Below are 18393 nucleotides of genomic sequence, written 5' to 3' on the forward strand. Positions count from 1 at the left end.
GACCAACCTAGAAAAACATGCTACAGTTAGGCACCATGCTGTGAATTTTTTTTTATGAAGGCTGTGTGTCACAAGCTTTTACTTGGCTTCTGAAAAGTTTTGAGAGCTATAGTAACTGTTTTTGAGAAGCTTCCGAACATGGCTGAGAAGATCATGCAATACTGAACTCAAGGAGGCTTTTGTGGCTGCTCTTGCTTGTTTCCCAAAGGTTTGCCTCTGAAATTTCAGAGTTATGTGATGTACAAAAGCATTAGACAACATATGGTGGTTGTTTGGGCTACTAGAGATTTAGTTCTCCCTTTGGGTTCATTTTATGCTATTTTTTCATTCTGAATCACTGCAGTCTTGGTTTAGCCTTATTGCTTTACTGGGATGAGAAAAATGGTATATCCTACCCACTAAATTATGTTATTAGTTTAGTATTAGGCTTTTCTTACTTCGCTACAGAGAAGCAGCTACAAGAATGGGATGGAAATTTTCTTGTTTCCCTTCTCGTGCCTGGCCAGAAGTTGGCAGGTGAATTAGTGAGCATTACCTACTCTTTGTTTTGAAAAGAGATCTGACAGTTTTGCAGAGACAGACACGCATTTACCTGCAAGAATTGGAGACTTTTACAATAAAATGTTGAAGAGATGCTGCTAGGTTACTTAACGTTCTGCATTTGGACTCCACAGGATCATTTTTAGTAATTTGAATTGGTTAGCTGAAAGTTGATTTTTGTTGATAATATTTTTTTCTGTTTGTCTCACTACCAGGAAGTGATCAAACACCCACCTTTGAATCTTAAATGTGGCACGTTTTTGTGCGATATATGTATAATGAAATAAATAACAAAAAAGGAAATCACTGTTCCTGGTTTTAGCAATTTAAGGAGTGACGTATAAGATGAACCTAATTTAAAGTATTGCTTGCCTCATGAAGGGAAATGTCTGCATGTTCTCTGCAATAGCCAGGTGTGTGATTTGGGTGAAGATGTTACTACAGATAAATCTATGTACAGAAATCCTGTGCAGAAACTGTGCTTGGGAAACTTCTCTAAGGCAGTTCTCCATGAAGCAGCATCTCTGCTGTTTTGACACATTCATTAAATTCTACTCACTGTTGTGGACCAGCCTGAACTCTGGTAGCGTGTGCCACCAGCCTCTAGAAAGGATGCCTGAGGGTGAACAGGTAAATGCAACTATTCCATCTTCATCTCATAGCAGAGGCTTGGAAAAATGTTTTTACTTTCTCAGCCCATCCCTTTGGGGAAAGAGAAATTATTTAAGACAGTTTTTCCTACAGCAAAAAATTCTTTGGAAAGATTGGTGGATTCGCCTTTCAGAATTTTGAACTGGAGATGATTTTCCCAAGGTGTTCCCATGTCGTCCTGCTTAACCTGGTGACAGAGATCACCCAAGCCGCCAGCTTTACTCAATGCTTTCCAAGCACAGCTGACTCGTGTATGAACCCTGGAAATGGGTTTTAAGTGAAATAATGAAACATCAGTTTGACATGCCTCAGTTTGGGAGCCAGTAGTCCAGCCAAAACTCATACTTCCAGACAAGACAAGTTCCTCCCTCTGCTTCCCACAGCTTGTCTCAGACTACAGCTCGAAAGTACCCCAGAAGTAGCTTGTTTTCCCTCACACAGTTTAAGGCTTGCAGTAGCAATGGGAAAAATGTTCGGTGCTTTTTTAGATGAGAACTTAAAATCCTGTCTGCTGCTACTTTGGTGAACCAAAAGGAGTTTTCCAGACATGGGTTACTTAATCCTGGCTTCCCGAGCTGTCACTGCTCATGTGTAACAGGGCTACGTTGTTAAACGTACATCGAGTTGTTAACGCACAGGTAAATGTGCCTGTGACTGCAGTGTGCTACCTGTACAGTGGATTTCAGAACTCGTGGATCACATTGGAGCTTGTAAGTATCAGCACCTTTAGCCTCGGGTGAGCTATTTTCTGGGTGGTGATGCAATAAACTTGGTAAAGAACAACCTGCCCCCAACCTACTGCAGGGGAGACTAAAATGGCTGATGGAAGGAAGAGCGAGCAGGAGTCAATATTCATTGTCACCTGGACTTGTCAATGACGGTGAAGCTGGTGAAGAAAGGATGTTCTACGAAAGGTCAGCTCTGGGAGTGACAAGGGGAGTCGAGAGCAATGGTCTGCTAGGTAAAACTGGATGGAGAAAATGGGCAACAGGAGATGGAGACGGTCAACAGGCTTCATCAGGGTGAGAAGCCTGTACTGGTACTAACAGAGTAAATGAGCCTTTGCTAGAGTGTCATGAAGCAGAGGGAGGGTGATGGCTCTGCAGATTGCCCAATAGTGCCTATAGAAGTGCTGCATGGCACATTGGGCTAAACCTGCAGCAGGGATTGTTCCCTACCAGAAAGGAAACCATGAAATGAGTCTAAGCGGAAGTGAGGGGTATGGGAAATGCAGAGAAAAGAGAATGCTTTGGGTTGAGAGATGTGCTCCAGGGCTCCATCTGCCCTCATAGTAGTTTTTTCCTCTTCATGGAGGAAGAAATACCTTAGCATGCTTGGGGACCTAAGACCAGGAACTGAGATCTCTGTTTGTAAATCTGGAGACAGCTGAGGAATCCACAGTGGGACAGGCTCCACAGGAGTGGTGCCTCAGTCACTTTGTTAGAAGATTTGATGGACCCAAGTGTTGGCAAGAGGGAAGAAGCAGGTCTTGTGGAAAAAAATAACAAACTTGTGTGTGTGTTTTGGCCTCAGGACATGTTGTGTGCAGGGATATTCCATCAGCGCCAAGTAGCTCCCACACAGTTTTGCTCATGGATGCTGTTCAGGAAAAGCTCTGTGCATTCTTGCTTGACGAGGCTTGAAAAGACAATGGATCTTGTTTGCGTGTATTGGACAGGAGGAGATTCTGCAAAGGAAAAGGCTGCCTTTGACAGTGACGGATATAGGTTGTTCTGTTTTCAGATATTTAACTGTTGCTGTCATGAGTTACGCTGCTGGTGTGAAACTTCACTGACTGTTTTACCACCTCAGATGAAAAAGATACTTTCACAGGGCTTTTAGTGTTCCTTTTGTGCACTGATGAGGCACCTGCCAGTCAAGATGACATGAACTGATCTTCTAAACACCGAGAAGCAGTCATTACTCTGGGTGCGCTGCTTTGGCTGCTGGTTGCAAAATGCCATGATTGTTGCTGAGAGCTATTTCTAGAAGGGTGGAGCAGCTTTGACGTTAGGGAATGGACTTCCAGAAAGAGTCTCCTGTAGTGGGAGAACTTTTTTGTTCCTGTGCGGATAATAGTAATAGACTCCTCTGAACTCCCTCATGAGCTCATTCTAATTGGTCAATTAAGGATCCACATTTTATTTTGCTCCTTTCCTCTTCCTCCTTCGAAGTGGTAGGATGTCCTCTCGTATGCCCATCCGTGTCTATAATAGAGCTTCTATTTGCAGAAGAGGTGGGGCTCCCCAGCATAGGCTGCTGTTCTGGAAAGAATTCGCAAACAGTTTCCATGCAGTCAAAAAACTTTGTTCTTAGTGGGTGACAGCCCAAATCTCCACACTGCTGACAAGGGCAGTGCTTGCTCTGCTGATCTGTGATGCTGGTCAGGAAAGCTGTGGAGCCACCCTTGCAAGAATTCAAACTTCTATTTTCCAGCTTCCCATACCTTCAGAAAGTAGTGCTGCCAGGACCACCTCTACAGAGTAGAGAGAAAGGATCGCCTAGTGCTCGTCTCATAGGAATCGGGAATTCTTCTGAAGCACAGAAGGGGATCAGCCTTCCCCTCATGGATGACCCAGACTCCCCCAACTGCTGATCCCTGTCCTTCAGGTTTCTCTTCTGATCCTCTGGGACCTGCTTGGATACACAAAGTGAAGGAAACACAGTGTGTCTTCAGCTAATCTGTTGCGAGAACTGATGATGTTAAAGGCTGAATGCAGGTCTTGGGTGTTAGCATGGACCAGCTACTGCATATATTGGGGGCCTCGGGAATAAACGGTCAGCTTGCTCCATCTCATATCACGGTTCAAAGGACAATGGGAGAGATTCTGAGGTGTTGGTGGATACCTGACTGCCATCACCTTGATTACAGCCCCTGGACAATGTAAATTAGACAGAAAGACATTGGTGTCAGAAGTTTTCCTCGAGGTGTTTCTTGTGCAGAGGCTACGATGACATCCAACACATGCACCAAGGTGTCTTGTGCTATAAATATTTTTAGAGTGCCCTTACTGTACTGTCTTGTACCTTGCTGGTAGTTGTTTACGTGACATCTGTTTTTTACCTTTCTTGACCTATCCCCTTGGGTAGCTGTGTGGGCTATGTCTCCTCAGTGCTATGTGTTAGAGAAGACAGGTGAAGAACCTGATGCTTGGGGTGGAAAGTGGACAACTCGCGCCAGCCTCCCCTTCCTGTGGGAGCAAGTCTCCTCCATGCACCAAGCCAGCTGTTTGTCTTTACCAGATGGGCTTTTCACCAATTGAGAAAACTCTAGTGCATTCGATCAGCAGAGCTTTTGACCATGGTCTTCATGCCAGGGTTCGATGCAGCCTTTTTGGCCTCTGTGAAGGTTTGGAGAGGATATTAATTTCCTGACTTTATCTTTTCTGGGAAGCTAACATTAAATGGGGGGTGAGGGGCAGAGGCAGGAATGGTTTGCAGTAGCCTGCGTTGCTGCTGAGGAGATGCCCGAATCACTTTGTGCCTTTTTATGCTCAAGTATCATTCATTGCTGTAGCCTAGAAGAGAAGTGACAAATTTATGGATAGCTGGTGGCAAGCCATAGTCTGCCTGAGCGAAGGGAGGGTTGGGAGCAGTGCTGTAATGGGAAACACTGCTTGAAGATCCTGCTGTGGGAGCTTGGAAGTACTCAGCTGAAGGAGCAGAGTTATGGCACAGGGAGATTGTGCTATGCGCGTTCACCCCAAGAAACCCCACTGAGCCTGTACGCCTCTCAGCTCAGCGGTATAGCATCTGTACTGTCTTTGCGTAACGCCACATCTATTGAGCAGCGTGAGGACAGGTGAGTGATCCATAACTATTGCTGCAGCCTCAGACTGTAACGTCTTGTCTGAGCAGCAGCTTCCCATGCAGTGTTGAATTCAGACGGAAGCACCTGGCCCTTGCAAGACAACTCTGAAGACTCTTCAGCATCCAGCGAGGTGGCAGGGCTTTGGGCATCTGCCATTTCCTGGGTGGGGGGTGGGGTGGGGGGATGACTGTGTAGATGGCAGAGACATCCCACCTGCACAGATCACCTCCATCTCAAGCCAGCAGCCCTGAAGTATGATGCTTTCCGATGTGTTACCCCCACGCTCTGCTGTTAAAAGATGTCCGAGATAACGTACAATTTTGGGCACCTGGGCTCCACCAGCTCGGATACCATGGTGCCGATTTTGATGCAGCTGAGCGTCTCGCGCACGATCTGTCTGATGGATTTCCCAGGCCTCGCTGTATATGGATCATCCCAAATCCCAACTTTCCAGTAACACAGCCCAGTTGCCCCTGAAAGCTGCTGTAACATGCTTCAAACATGGGTGAGAGGGATAGAGCACACCCTGACATTTTGCCCCATCTTCCTTAATTTCTCCCATTCTTTGGTTGGTTTGTTTGTTTTGGTTTTGCCCCATCTTTCTCCATCCATGGTCTTGCGACTCCGCTTACACGCGGATTTTAAGGCTGCAGTGCGAAATACCGTTTCTCCTGGCAGCGGAGGAGCTATTTCTCTTCGGCTGCCCCTGAAGCGACGGTTGTTGTTTCGGGGCGAAAAATAAACATGACAATTAAATTATTAAAAATAACAATTATTATTAAAATATCCGAGCTTTTGTCGCTCAAGTCCGGTAACCGGGAGAGGGAGCGGGTTGCCCCGCCCCCGACGGACCCCGCGGTCCCGCCCGGCCCGGGCCGCGGGTCCGCGCGCCCCGGGCCGGGCGGGGCCGCGGGGGTCCGTCGGGGGCGGGGAAGAGGCGCGGGCGCGGACGTGATTGGCTGGCCTCGCCTTGAGTGACAGCAGCCGCGCCCCTCCGCCTCCCGCGGCGGCGGGGCCGGTGGCGCCGCGCAGTGCCCGCAGCGCCGGTAGCCGTGCCGCCCTCTCCGCCGCTATGGGCCGCGGGGCCGCCCCGCTCCGCCGGCTGCTGCTATCGCTGCTGCTTCTACCTACCGCGGGGACGGGCGGCCGGGGAGCCGCTTTAACGGCGGGGGAACCAGAGACGGTGGAGGAGCTGATGGAGTACCGCGACCCTTGCAAAGCTGGTAGGGGAGCGGGCGGGCTGCAACTCCGGGAGAAAGTTTGCAAGCACGGCGGTGGTGGACAGGTGTCCCTGCGAAGCGCTCCTCGGTATCCCGGTGTCGCCCGGCGGGACCGGCCCCGCGTTGACCTGGCTGCGGTGGGAGCCCCGCGGTCGGGAGCCGCCTCCGCATCCCGCTGCTCTCCCAAACCGCAGCGGGCACCCCGGGAGCTCCCCCGCTGCTCCTCGTCCCGCCGGTGTGTGTGGGTTTCTGGTTGCCCTCCAGCTGCTACCCTCGCCGCTCCCGTTACCTGCGGGTTGCAACCCCGGCTAGGAGGCTCTCCTGTTTTGTTTTTGGTGTTTTTTTTGTTTGTTTGTTTTGGTTTTTTGTTTTTTTTTTAATTATCCCCCACTCCCCCCATCCCTTCGCTCACCCACCTGTTACCCGCCCCTCCCACACGAGGGACGTGTCCGGCGGCGCTTTGCGTTTTGGTGTTGTGTTTGGTGTTCTCCTCTCCCCGCGCTCCGTATAAGCTTTTTCTGTGCGTTTTTGCAGCCTGTTGGCAGCTGTTTCAACTTGTCGCGGGGTCCGGCCGGCCCGAAGTCGCGGTGCGTGCCCCGGAGAGGCAGGACCTCGCTGGCGCTTCGCGGGCGCGCTGGCGCAGAAGCTCTCCCGGGCTCCCCGGCGGACAGGGAGCCGGTGCGACCAGCCCAGGGCTCCAGCCGGGCCTCCCTGCGAATCCAGATACTTTACTGCGTGCAAGTTACTGCATCCTCTCCAGGAAGCCTCCAGCTGCTGCCTCTCTCCCTTTCACGGAGTGTTCTGTTCCCGTCTTAGACTGTGTTCAGTTGTTTCTGAGTTCATTCTAACCCTTTTAAACCAATTGATTTCTCCAAGAGCTTCTGTCGTCTGTAATAGCTTAATTTGAAGGGAGCATCAGCCCAGGTTTTCTCTTAGGAAAACTGGGTTGTACTCTTGATATGACTATTCCTCCTTTTTGGTTCCAGCTGTTGGTGAATGTTGTGGTCTTGTGAATGGCTTCTCTGCTGGGAAATTGGCAATCGATACCTTGTTAGTCTTGATTCCTTTACAGGTAACTTTGTGCAAAATCTTATTTTCTTAATGCTGTAGGAATCGAAAAAAGTAAGGCGTTTCTTTCTGTGTGTTCTTGGTCTCTCTTTTGAGTTGGGGCTTTGCCCCCCGAATGCTCTCCTCGTCCTTCCTCAGTGTCGCTTGGTGATAGCTTCCCTTGTTATCAGCTCCCTCCTGACTGCTTTTAGGGGACTTGTAGCCATATCTGCTCACATAGGCGAGCTCTGTCGAGGCAATGTCTATCGGAGCCCCTCTGTCTTGTATAGCGAGTTGTTTAACTGGCCTTGTACGTGGGCTGTGTTTCAAAGAGTGGATTTTATTCCAAAATTCAACTCGGTCCTCTTCTCTCCACAAAACGTTGCTTTGATCAGTAAGTCATTTATGATTTGAAATATGGTTTGGTGGAGTTTTTTTAATTCTTTTTAATCAGTATGAGACCCAGCCTACCAAAACATGCTTTACTGTATTTGCGTCTGCTTCTAAACAGTAATGAGTTGGTCTCACTCTCTTTCCAGTGAAACTAGGTGTTAGTGATACGGCTGTGGTTCAGACCTGGAGAGCTGCAGGTACAGTGCTTTGGCCTTCCCATCTGAAAATGTGTAATCCTTGCTTTCTCCTCAAAAGTATGGCATCATCTCCGATGTGCCTCACTTGCACTTGGGACCGTTGGGTATTACTGTCAGGGAAAGCACGTGGAGAATGAAGAATGCTCCTTTAAGAATCACATAAAGAACGTTTACTTTAATTGACTTACATCAGACAGGGAACCTGTGGCAGAAAAGGAGAAGAAATAATTTCTTTCCCAACCTGTCATTTACCTGCCTTTGCTGTAAGAGCCTTTCTTTCTCTTACAGTTCCCCCATCTTCCAGGCTCTCTACCTCTCATTTCTGCAGGTACACAGAGAGTAGCCTGGACTGCAAACGACAGCCTCCTTGTGTTACATATCCTCACCTCTTCTACTGGCGGGCAGAAAAACCTTATGTGTGTTATTCCTGTCAATTCAATTCAATTCAGTCAGGATCAAATGCAGAAATGATCTTTGTATTCTGACTTCTCAGGGTATGCCTGTAATACTTTTCCAATGTTTTCTTTCCAATAGAGAGGAAGGAGTGAATAAGACCGTCACACAGGAGGTCACACAGTCCTTTTCTGGAGCCCAGGGCCAGGCTGGTTTTTCTGACAGTGCGGGCACACATCTGTCTGTGGCAGAGGCTGCCAGGCAGCCTAGCCTGGTGTTGCTTTGGCTTTCCTATTGTCTGACCTGAGGCTCCAGAACCACGGTTTAAGTCTGCTTTTCTCCCTGAGTCTGAGTGGGTGCAGAGGACAGTACGGTGCCTCCTGCTTTGCTGCAGGCTTTTTCACCTGTATAGACTGTTAGCGGCTTTCTCAAGTTTCAGTCTTCTTCTCTATGGACCGTATGACTGACTCTCTCAATCCGTCCCGACTGGCTTTGCTTTCTGGCTCTCTGATGCAACATCAGATCTCTCCATGTTGGCTGTATCAACCTGAAGTGCAGAGCACTTGGGCAAAAGACACTCCTTATGTGCCATGTACTATCACTGTGCACTGAATGTGTACTCTGTGCACCAGTTTTTAAAGTCAGCCCCAAAACAGAGCAAGCAAGACCACACAGACCTGTGTTAGACCCTGCCTCTCCTCCTCCCCCTGCCTTGCATTTGCAGCCGCCTTCTTCCAGTGTTAGACCATTAATAGAGCTAAGCAGGTGTTCACTGCTGAAAACACCATCCCAAAGGGTCAGTCCAGCCAAGGTTAACACGTGAAAAGGTCTGTTTCCGGTGAGACGAAGTGAACACACCTCTAATGAAATTGTCCCTCTAACATGGATTATGTCAGGGCTGTTGTCTACTGCCTGTATAAGAAGTCCATCACGCTGTCTTCCTGGCATGCTATGGCAGTGACAAATTGTCTTAAGTTCCTTGAGCCTGAGTTTCTCCGCTGGTGGGAGAGTGTCAATATTTGTCTAGAAGCATGACTGGTGAGAGAGCAGTGGTTGCAGACCTGCTGTGAAAAGCTCAGGTAGCTGGTATGTTTTGTGAGGGAAAGTTTTTGATGGTCAGTGGAAACAGAGCTGGTGTTGAGAGACTTGCAGTAATGTTCCTATTGCTGCCATAGGCACGGGCTCCTGTGCACAGTCTTGTGGCGGCAGGTTGTGTGCAGGCTCTTAGCCCGTTGCGAAGACAAACTGCTGCTCCACTTATGTGTTTTCCAAAGCTGTTAAAAGTACCGTGCTTTACTACTTTTTTGCTGCAGGCTAATGGCTGTGACCCAGAGCCATGATGGATTTAGATCTGGCAGGTTACGAAGTGAAAGGTTGCCAATTCCTCATCCTTGCAGCTCATGCCCTGAGGTTGAGTGCAGGCTGTCGATGGCTGATCTGCTAGACAGGGAGTGAAAAGCCTGGCACACGCTCCTCTGTTGCATTAGCTAAGGGCGTAATAGTCTCCAGCAGCAAGGCAGGATGGACAGCATAGAGCAGGAACCTTCTAAATCACTGCAACTACTGAGCTGCTGGTATAAACATGTTTCCAGTTACCAGGGCTCAGCTGATGGGCCATAACTCCATGGCTGCTCAGCCTCTTAATTTCAGCGATCCAGAATTTCCTTTTCCTAACCTGTGGCTGCTTTCCTGTGTTTTTGATAGGGTAGGAAGAGTGGGCAAAATGCCTGAAAGGCTGCTAAAGGGGCAGTTGAGGCAGGGCTGCTCTGTCGTTTGAGTTGCCAGGGAGGGTGGCAGTGCTGACTCTGCTGGTTGGGTTTTGCTGAGTGTTGCGGCAGGTCGCTGGAGCTTGTCAAAGGGAACAGTGCAAAGGTTCCTGCCCCAGATCTGCTCCGTTACAGATGGAAAAATGTGGTAAGCCTGACATGTGCTTCGATAGATCTGCTGCTCGGAGGGTCCAGCTAAAGGTATCTGGGGCCAGAGTGCGGGTCTGAGTGAGGCTGCCTGACAGACAGGCAGCAGGGTTCGGCTATGGATGCATGGTAAACAAAACAAGCACATCCTTCTGGCGCTCCTCAGGTGAACTGGAACCAAAGGAATTAAATAGGCTGTAATTTGTTCTGGCAGTTATTTTGGTGCAAGCTTACATGAACTTTAATTTGAGGTGAAGAGCAGAACCTCTGAGGTTCAAAGTGACCTCTGGAGATAGTATAGTCCAGCTTAAGTCAGCAAGGGAGGTCGCAGACATAAATAGCAAGGAGAGCCAGGCACTAAATAATTTGTCCCCTGGATATTTACAGGCTTGATAACCTGTTCCCGCCAGCAGCAAGCCTGTGGCGAGGCTCTTTTCCACTTGCCGAATCACCTGGTGAGGAGAAAAAGCTGTGGTTTGGTCTCAGCGTCTTGGTTCCTGGGTACTGTGGCTGCTAGTATGGTGCCTCCTGCCCTTTGCAAGCTGGAGGTGCAGTGTTGCTTCTCGCAGCCTGGCATTTCCCTGGGTAGCTCATCTTCCAGGGTGGGATCCATTGGGGGTGTCCTCTGTTGGAGTCCCCTGTTTCTTGGCGCAGTTCTCTCTGCCCTGGTTAGGCAGTTTATTCGGGTGTGACATGTCCTGTCTATAGGCTGGCCAAGTCCGGACGTGGGCCAACCTGCAAGTCTTGACTCCCAGGCTAAACAGGTGAATGCAGTGTTTCTCTGTGCAGGTGTTTGCGTTAGGAGATAGGTGGACCTGCCCACCCAGCCCCGTGGGTGGGGGCTGCTGCTGCCTGTGTGTGTCTTGAGTGCCCTTCAGGGGGGTTTGCAGTGCTGAGGACCGCCAGACTGAAGAGGAATTGCACAAAGGTACAAATGAGCCTTGCAAGCAAGTTCAGCTTCTTTCCATGAGACTTTCATCAGAGAAATGGCTTTTGCACTGGGCCGTTGCTTGCAGAGCTCCTGAGCAGAAAGAGCTGGTGAGAGGAGGCTGCGGAACGGGAGCGGGGCTCTGGCAGGGAGATGGCACCAGCAAAGCAAGTCAGTCCCAAGGGATTTTGCGGAGTGTTGAAAAGGGGAAGAACTGAGGCAAGGGGTATGAGTAGGGGGCCTGTTGGGACTTCTGCTCAGTTCCTTGTCTCTGCTGTTCCTTTGTCACTAGAAGAGTTATAAGAGAAGCAGTTTGGCCACGATAGAACAGCTTTTCCCGCTGAACCACTGCTCCTTCAAGGGCGGATCCTGTTTGCCCAGTCACAGGATACCACTGTATGTCCCTGTTCCTGCTCCACCTCCTGATTTGATCCACCAGCTTTCAAATGCCCCACACCGGAGGTCAGATTCCCTGAATGCTATCCTGAGAGAAGCTCACACAGAGACAGGTAACTTGTGCTTTGCTGTCATTTGTTCCTTCTAGCTCTCCCTCTGTATAGGTGTAGTGCCTTTTGTTCTGGAGGCAGTGAATTTAATTTGGGTTGGGGTGCAAACATCTGAAGTCACATGCAGATGTTTCTGCAGGAAGCTGGGGAATTTGCTGTTAGGAACTGAAAGCCTTGTGAGGGGGTAATCAAATGAGAAAGGGGAGACAGGATCTGTAATGTTTGAATCACTTGAATAATGCTTGGGTTTTGAGTTGGATGCAGATGCTGTTTTCTCTGTTGGAAACACAGATCCATCATGTTAACTGCAGAGGAAGAAGGTGGCTCTCACAAGCAATCATTCCTCTTAACATTTTTTCCCTGATAGGTTGCAGGAAGGGTTAAATGCTCTAGGAGGAAGTTGATGGAGTCTTTTTGGGTGGTCTGGGAAAGAATTAGAGAACAGACTATTCAGTCTTTAATTTACCTGTTTTGGGGAGGTGACAGCAGTTACAAAATGGAAAACAGGTGGGTGAAGACTGCTGGAGACACTTTGTCTTTATACACACTCAGTGACACAGCTGTTTGCCGTTGGGGAGGCTGTATTTTGCAGTGAGGTTGAGCTGCACCTGAAGCTTCCCCCTCAAAGGGAAGATTTAAGGTGGCTTTTATTATAATCCTAGCCAAGCACAAGCTAATGGCTGTGGCTTAAAGAAAAAATAACCACTAACCATTTTCTTGCAGCTTGAGATCTCAGGTATGGAAGCAGTTGGCCTGAGGAATTTGAGAGCAAAACGTTATAATCACTGGGCAAAGGAGCGCTTGAGGTCCGAGTCTGAAGTCCTTCCAGTGTTTAGCTGTCTACTTGGCATCTGACAAAAGCATGCTTGATCTTTGACACTTCTTGAGGTGTGTTGGATCTGCATGTCCTGCGTGAGATGTAACACTCAGTGCTATACCTGTGCCTTGAGATTTAGCAATGGACCTGACAAGAGATGGGCAAACTTAAGACAGGGGGCCTTTTATTTCCTTAAAGGAGGCTGGTGGAGTGGGGAAGGGGCATTTGAAGTTGTCATGGATAACTTTTCCACAAAGGCCTTGTAGAGCTTTTATTGAACTTTGCAGTTGGGATGCAGTTCAGAGGTGTATGCCCTTGACCGTAACCTGCGCAGGTTTGATCAAGGAAGACTGCTTGTTCCTCTGGTGTTCTGTGGCATGAGATTAGTAAGTCACAAAGCTCCAGCCAAAGGCATTTAGAAACTGCTGCAAGTCTTCCAGGCTTCAAAAATCCTCAAAGCCAAGGATTTTGGTTTGAGGTACCTTCCACTTGTGTAATTATATTCTACCTTCACAGTCGTGCTTGGAGTTTTTCTTCTCCTCCTGTCCAGACCTCCTGCATAGTGTGTCTGTGCCTTGCTGGATGGCTCACCCAGGAACTAGCTGCATTTCACTGGTAAAGCACCTCTTTCTCACTGCTAAAACTCTACCTGCGGATGTCTCCCAGGTGAGCAGCTGCTGCCCCAGTCGGAATGGGGAAGAGCTGGGTAACTGTGAATACTCTCTGCAGTGTGTTCAGGCTCATGCATTTGTACTTGGGAAATTGCAGGTGTCGTGTGCCTAATATGCTGGATTTGCTAGCCTGCTTTCTCTAATATGTCCATTTCCTTTTTTTTTTTTCAAGTTGCCTTTTCTGCAAAGACCCTTGTGCTCTGTGCCTGCTTCCCTCTGTGTTTCCTACAGATCCATTTCGGATATTCCCATGCCTCCCTTTTCCTGAATCTCTCTTCAGTCCCTGCCTGGAGCATGGCTCAAATCCTTCTCTCCTTTCTGCCTCAGGTGTTCTGCAGTGCATCCTCCCATAGCTACAGCCTGCGGGGTACCTGTCTCCTCTCCCACACCACCAGTAGATCATGCCATTCTCCCAGCGGTCCATAGGTTCTTCCATCCTTGCTCATCTGAACAGCAGCCCCGTGCTATGATGTGCATTTACCTGCTGTGTTATGTGTGATGCAAGGGGCCATTTGCTGCAATGGGTGGGCTGCTGTGCCAATGTCACCTTGCCCTCGAGAAACCAGAGGGAAATGTTGTGGCTGGCTTCTGTGAATCGGAGCCCAGAGCTGTCTGTGCCAAGGAGATGGTGCTGGAGCAGAGGAGAACACTGACCCGATGGGGAGGTCTGTGTGCTCTTTTTGGAGATTGGCAGCCTTGGAGGGAAGAGGGCACCTCTGGCACTGAATGACCTGTTTGTCCTGGATTGTGAGTGTTCCAGGTATGAACCTGCAACAATACTGCTTACAGCTGGTGCTGAGATGAGCTTTCACTGCTCGGAATGGATGGATGATTGAGTAGAAACTGACGGTTGTTTTGATTCAGCTACTAGGTCTTCTGCTTCTTTTTCCCTCCTCCTTTGTTGTAGCCTAGCTCCCAAAAATGCTGATCTCCAAGGGCACCTGTACTTTGATGTTCAGATCCACTCTAGCGCTTCCTGAACAGGAAGGTTCCCTGTCAATAGAAAACTGCTTAAATGTGCAAGGAAGCCCTTGATTAAAGAACTCTCAATGATTGATTGCTCTTTCTTGGCCAGTTTGTGTCAGCCTGGCTTGGAATGGAGTGAAATGTTTAACTGCGTGTTGTGAAGGAAGCCCATGCGAAACCCCAGCCACTGGTAAATCACCCTCTGTTTCGACTGATCCAAATTGCCAGAGACCCGCAGCTGCTGCTGGTCCATGAATCAGCTCAGCTTTAGACCTGAATGGAAATTCACATCCTCTCAAGTCATTTTGTATTTGTGTGAATGTCAGCACCCAAGCAAAAAGCATCTGTTTAACCTCCCCATCTATGAACCCCAGAGCTGTTTGCTGAGCAAACTGCACCACAGTGTTGTAAGACACAAGTTCAAGTCTGCTGAGCGTTTTATCTCCTCCTGTTGAGAGTTAGTGTTGGAGTATGGTCGAGTCCCTTTGTCTGGTTATTAGAAGCTGGTTGATACGATCCTGGAGGGTGCTGAGAATTACCTTTCTGCAGTCCTCAGGTCATAGCTGCAGGTGTTGCCCGTCTCCTGTGCCTTGTCAGTGCGACTTTGAACTTTGATAGCATTGCCTGCAAATAGCATTGCCTAATCAGCAGCATTTTCACTTGCTCTGAACTTTGGCAAATTATCTGGTTTGGTTGGTGTTTTGCATGCTGAATTTCAGGTGAGACTCGCTGGGAGTTGTTCATTCATTTCTGTGAGCAGAGTTTGGAGGAGAGAGATTTGCTTACAAACTGCTCAGCCTCCTGCTGCTGCTGGCTGTGCCTGGTAGAAGGGCCTGTCCTGCTCCAGGGGCAGATGTCTGTTGTGGAAGTAGAGGACTGTCCGCACTGATGTGTGTGTTGATGGGATGCTGTGCAATGAAGGCATTGGTTCAGTAAGGCATCGATTTTTCCTTTAAAATTCCCCAGATATAAAAACACTTAGATGCTCTGGACTTGCAGAGTCAAAACTCCTTCTTGCAGCAATGTCAGCATTAGGTGTACTTCAGAGCTTGTGATGTAGCTCATTGGGCATGAAGTTAGACTCGAATGATGTGCACTGGAACTCTGCCTCTCTTGAACAGGTGTCCTGTGCAATGTGTCTACCTTGAGACTGCATCAAATAGGAGGTAACAAAGGGGACTTTTGGCTGCCTTGTCCACGTCTCTGTTGCGGAAGTTGATGGGTAGCAAATGAGGCAACTACTGCAGAAGCTTGGACAGCTACATGGCAGAGATGTTTGAACTATACTGGAGTGAAGAAGCTCCAGACTGAGAAAAAGCAGTAGGTAAGTGATCCTGGCAGGCAGCGAGGGAACCTGATATAGCGACCTACAAGTTAGGTGGTATTGAAAAGGTTGGAAGTCATGCACCTGCATTTGCCTTACTGAGTATCTTTGGTCGAAGTAAGGCTGTTCCTTGGGTGGCTCATTGTCAGTAGCTCAAGCTGGATGTGGACAGAGGAGTGATAAGACAGCAAGGATCTGCCCTTCTTTTATGGAGTCTGTCAGTCGAGCTCCAGGCAGAAGAAACTGCAGTTTGAAGTTGTGTGCACTTGGCTTTGGCTGTGCGTGAGTCTCCAGAGGTCTAGTTCAGCCTTCTGTGGCTACCAGATCTTGTACCCTGCCATTTTCCAGATGCTTCTCTGTTGGTTTGTATGCTGCCTGTGCACTCCCAACAAGAGTAAGGCACAGGTCTTTATCTAAAAGTGGGTTTTGAGAAGTTTTGGCTGCGGGGCCAAGAGCTTTCAGAGTTATTTGCACAGCGTGACTTCTGGTGCAGACTGGTTTTCGTGATCCTATTGCAGTCACTCAGAGACTTCCAGAGCAGTTTGTTTTGTCCTTGCTGGCACTGCTGACCTGGGAAGGCAGAGATGCTCCAGTTCGTGCGGCTGACCCTTCGGGGGGGCTGGAGGGGCCCATTGGGTTGTTTTTGCAGTGGAGAGAAGCCTCTTATTTGCTGTGCTGTTGATGTTGGAAGTGTGTTTTGCTCTGAGCTGCAGCTGGTCTGTGCATCAAGCTGCTGATGTGCTGTGCAGTTGACCGCTGCCTGGATTTAATCTCTAATCTTTGATTGTTCTTGAAAGCATGTTCTAGGGATTGCATTCCCACCCACAATGCTCCTGTGACCCATTCCATTTCCTGGGTGTCTAAGTACGGAACAGAAAAGATTCATTAACCTGGCAAGTAACCTCTTTTTATGGGGGAAGTGATTTTCCGTCACGCTCTGTTAGATCCTATTGATTTCTGGTTTTCCCCTCTTTGGCCTCCTCTGTCATATATTCTCCTCTTTGTCATGCTTCAGTAAGAAGGTGATATGTGATATGCTGGGGATTTTTTTTTTTTTTTTTGCTATTTCCTGGGCAGAGAGTAAGATCTCCTGAGGGCATTGCTTGAGTGCCCAAGTCTCTGCCTTTTCTTGGAAAGCTTTGTTGTCAAGGTAAACTGCTGGTTAGTAATGGGATGTTGATATGAGGGGTAAAACTTCCTGGTTGCCCTCTTTTTTGTCTCGATGTTGAGAAGAGAGTTTTCTATTCTTTTGCTCTCTTTGCCTGTTGTACAATCCCTCATCTCCTGGCAGAGGTGAGTTTGCCATGGGGTTTGCAAGCATGCGTGACATGGAGACCCGCAAATCATCAAGCGTGCCAGCTCCTTCCGTCCTCCTGGGTGGTGTTGGCGACTAGGTCCTGATGATTTTGCAGTGCTTGTGTGTTTCATTGCTACACCTCTGCTCGGTGTGAAATGGAAGGAGCTGCCAGGTTTGGGCTGTCCCACTGGCTTGTTGTTACGGAGGTGGATTGTGGCAAATGTGAGGGGATGAGGCATGTCCATGGAGCTGGGTGTGAGCGCATGGGGGTGTCCCCTGTTTCAGGGAGAACAGGACATTCCGTGCAAAATTCCACACAGGGAATGGGGAAAGGGTTTTCTTCCCAAGGGGTTCCCCTCCTCCTGTGCATGTTTATGTATTCCTCCCTCTGGACAGTCATCATTATGCTAATGCAGCTATTGCAAAGATAAAATAAGGTAAACGCTAAATACTTGCTGTCTGAGCAGGATGCCTTGGTTTTGAGAAGACTGTTGCTCTTTGCTAATGTATTTGATTTTTAAACAGAGCCTTTCTGTGATTCAAGGCAGATACTTTACTAGTTAGAGAAATAGTTTTCCTTCCAACAGAAGGAAGCTTTTGTATTAATTTCCAAACTTTCATGACTCTTGCTGAATTCCTTTTCTTTACATATGAATATTTTTATGGTAGTCCTGTGTAGAAGTATTGCATTTGAAGCATCAGAGACTTAAAATCTCAGAGAGCTTTGTTGTTTCTTTTAGACTTCTATATTGTTACAAGAAGCTGTATTCTGAAGAAGCAGTTGGCCTTTGCACTGCCTGTCCTGTTGCTGCTCAGGTTCAGCTGGCCAGAACGCGGAGCTTTGCCCAAAACGAGAAACAAAGCTCGCTGTGGCAAGGTTTGTCATCTGGGTTTTCCTAGAGGAAGATGCATGAAGAACAAATCTGATTGATTAATTTACAAATATTAGGCTGCACTTTCCTAAAATAGGCAATTAAACCCTGAGGGTTTAGTGAAGGGGTACAAGCTGTGTTTGCAGACCAAGCAGGCTGATTGGCAGAGGTGTGGAGTGGAGAGCTGCGCTCCTGGCTCTCAGCAGAACATCGCCTGGATGGTTGGTGCCAGGCTGTTTGGAGGCTTGCTTTCATGGTTCAGTACATTACGTGGGAGAAGGGGGAAAAGCTAATGGGAAGGTTTTGTAGGGAAAGAGGGTAATATTTTGTTCAGTAGAATATACCAGAAAGCTTCTGAAGACCTTACCAGATCATAGTCTTTGGTTTTAGTTGTGAATGGATGTGGAGAAACAAACCAACAAGCTCAAGAGTCTTAAAAAGCATTTGATTCAGCATTTAGAGTTGTTTTCCTCCTATTGCTTTCAAGGCTTTGAACTTTCAGTTTCTATGTTGTTGTCTTTTTTAAGAAGTTTCCTCGTGTCCTTCATTAACCCCAAAGACTCCTAACGTACCTCATTAATAATCTGTATATGTTAATACAATTGGGAGTAGAGATGTTGGAAGGTCTTGTAGCAAAACTGGGAAAGCTGGCAGTGTTGCTGTCAGCAGAAAAGGGTTCTGTCAAAGGATCAACTGGATGTGGGACTGGCCTGGGAGATTTGGGACTCTTTTAAATGTGCTTTGGAAGGATGTTACTGTCTGATGTGAATGCTGAGATGGAGCTTGGTGGCCTCTCCCTGCAGGACTGTTTTCAGAATGTCCAAATACCCCCTCAGTCAATATGAAG

At 48.2% G+C, this 18393-nt stretch overlaps 1 protein-coding gene across 1 annotated transcript in view; it reads left to right on the forward strand.

The window, feature by feature from the left end:
* Nucleotides 1–6074: 6074 nt before the first annotated feature.
* Nucleotides 6075–18393, forward strand: part of TLL2 (tolloid like 2) — a 96947-nt gene continuing 84628 nt past the window's right edge. Inside the window, exon 1 of the mRNA XM_086616241.1 lies at nucleotides 6075–6225. Within this exon, the coding sequence (XP_086472367.1) occupies nucleotides 6075–6225 (151 nt within the window). The remainder of the gene's footprint in view (nucleotides 6226–18393) is intronic.

The sequence above is a fragment of the Tauraco erythrolophus genome, chromosome 9 (assembly GCF_009769465.1).
Source record: "Tauraco erythrolophus isolate bTauEry1 chromosome 9, bTauEry1.pri, whole genome shotgun sequence".
Taxonomy (NCBI): Eukaryota; Metazoa; Chordata; class Aves; order Musophagiformes; family Musophagidae; genus Tauraco; species Tauraco erythrolophus.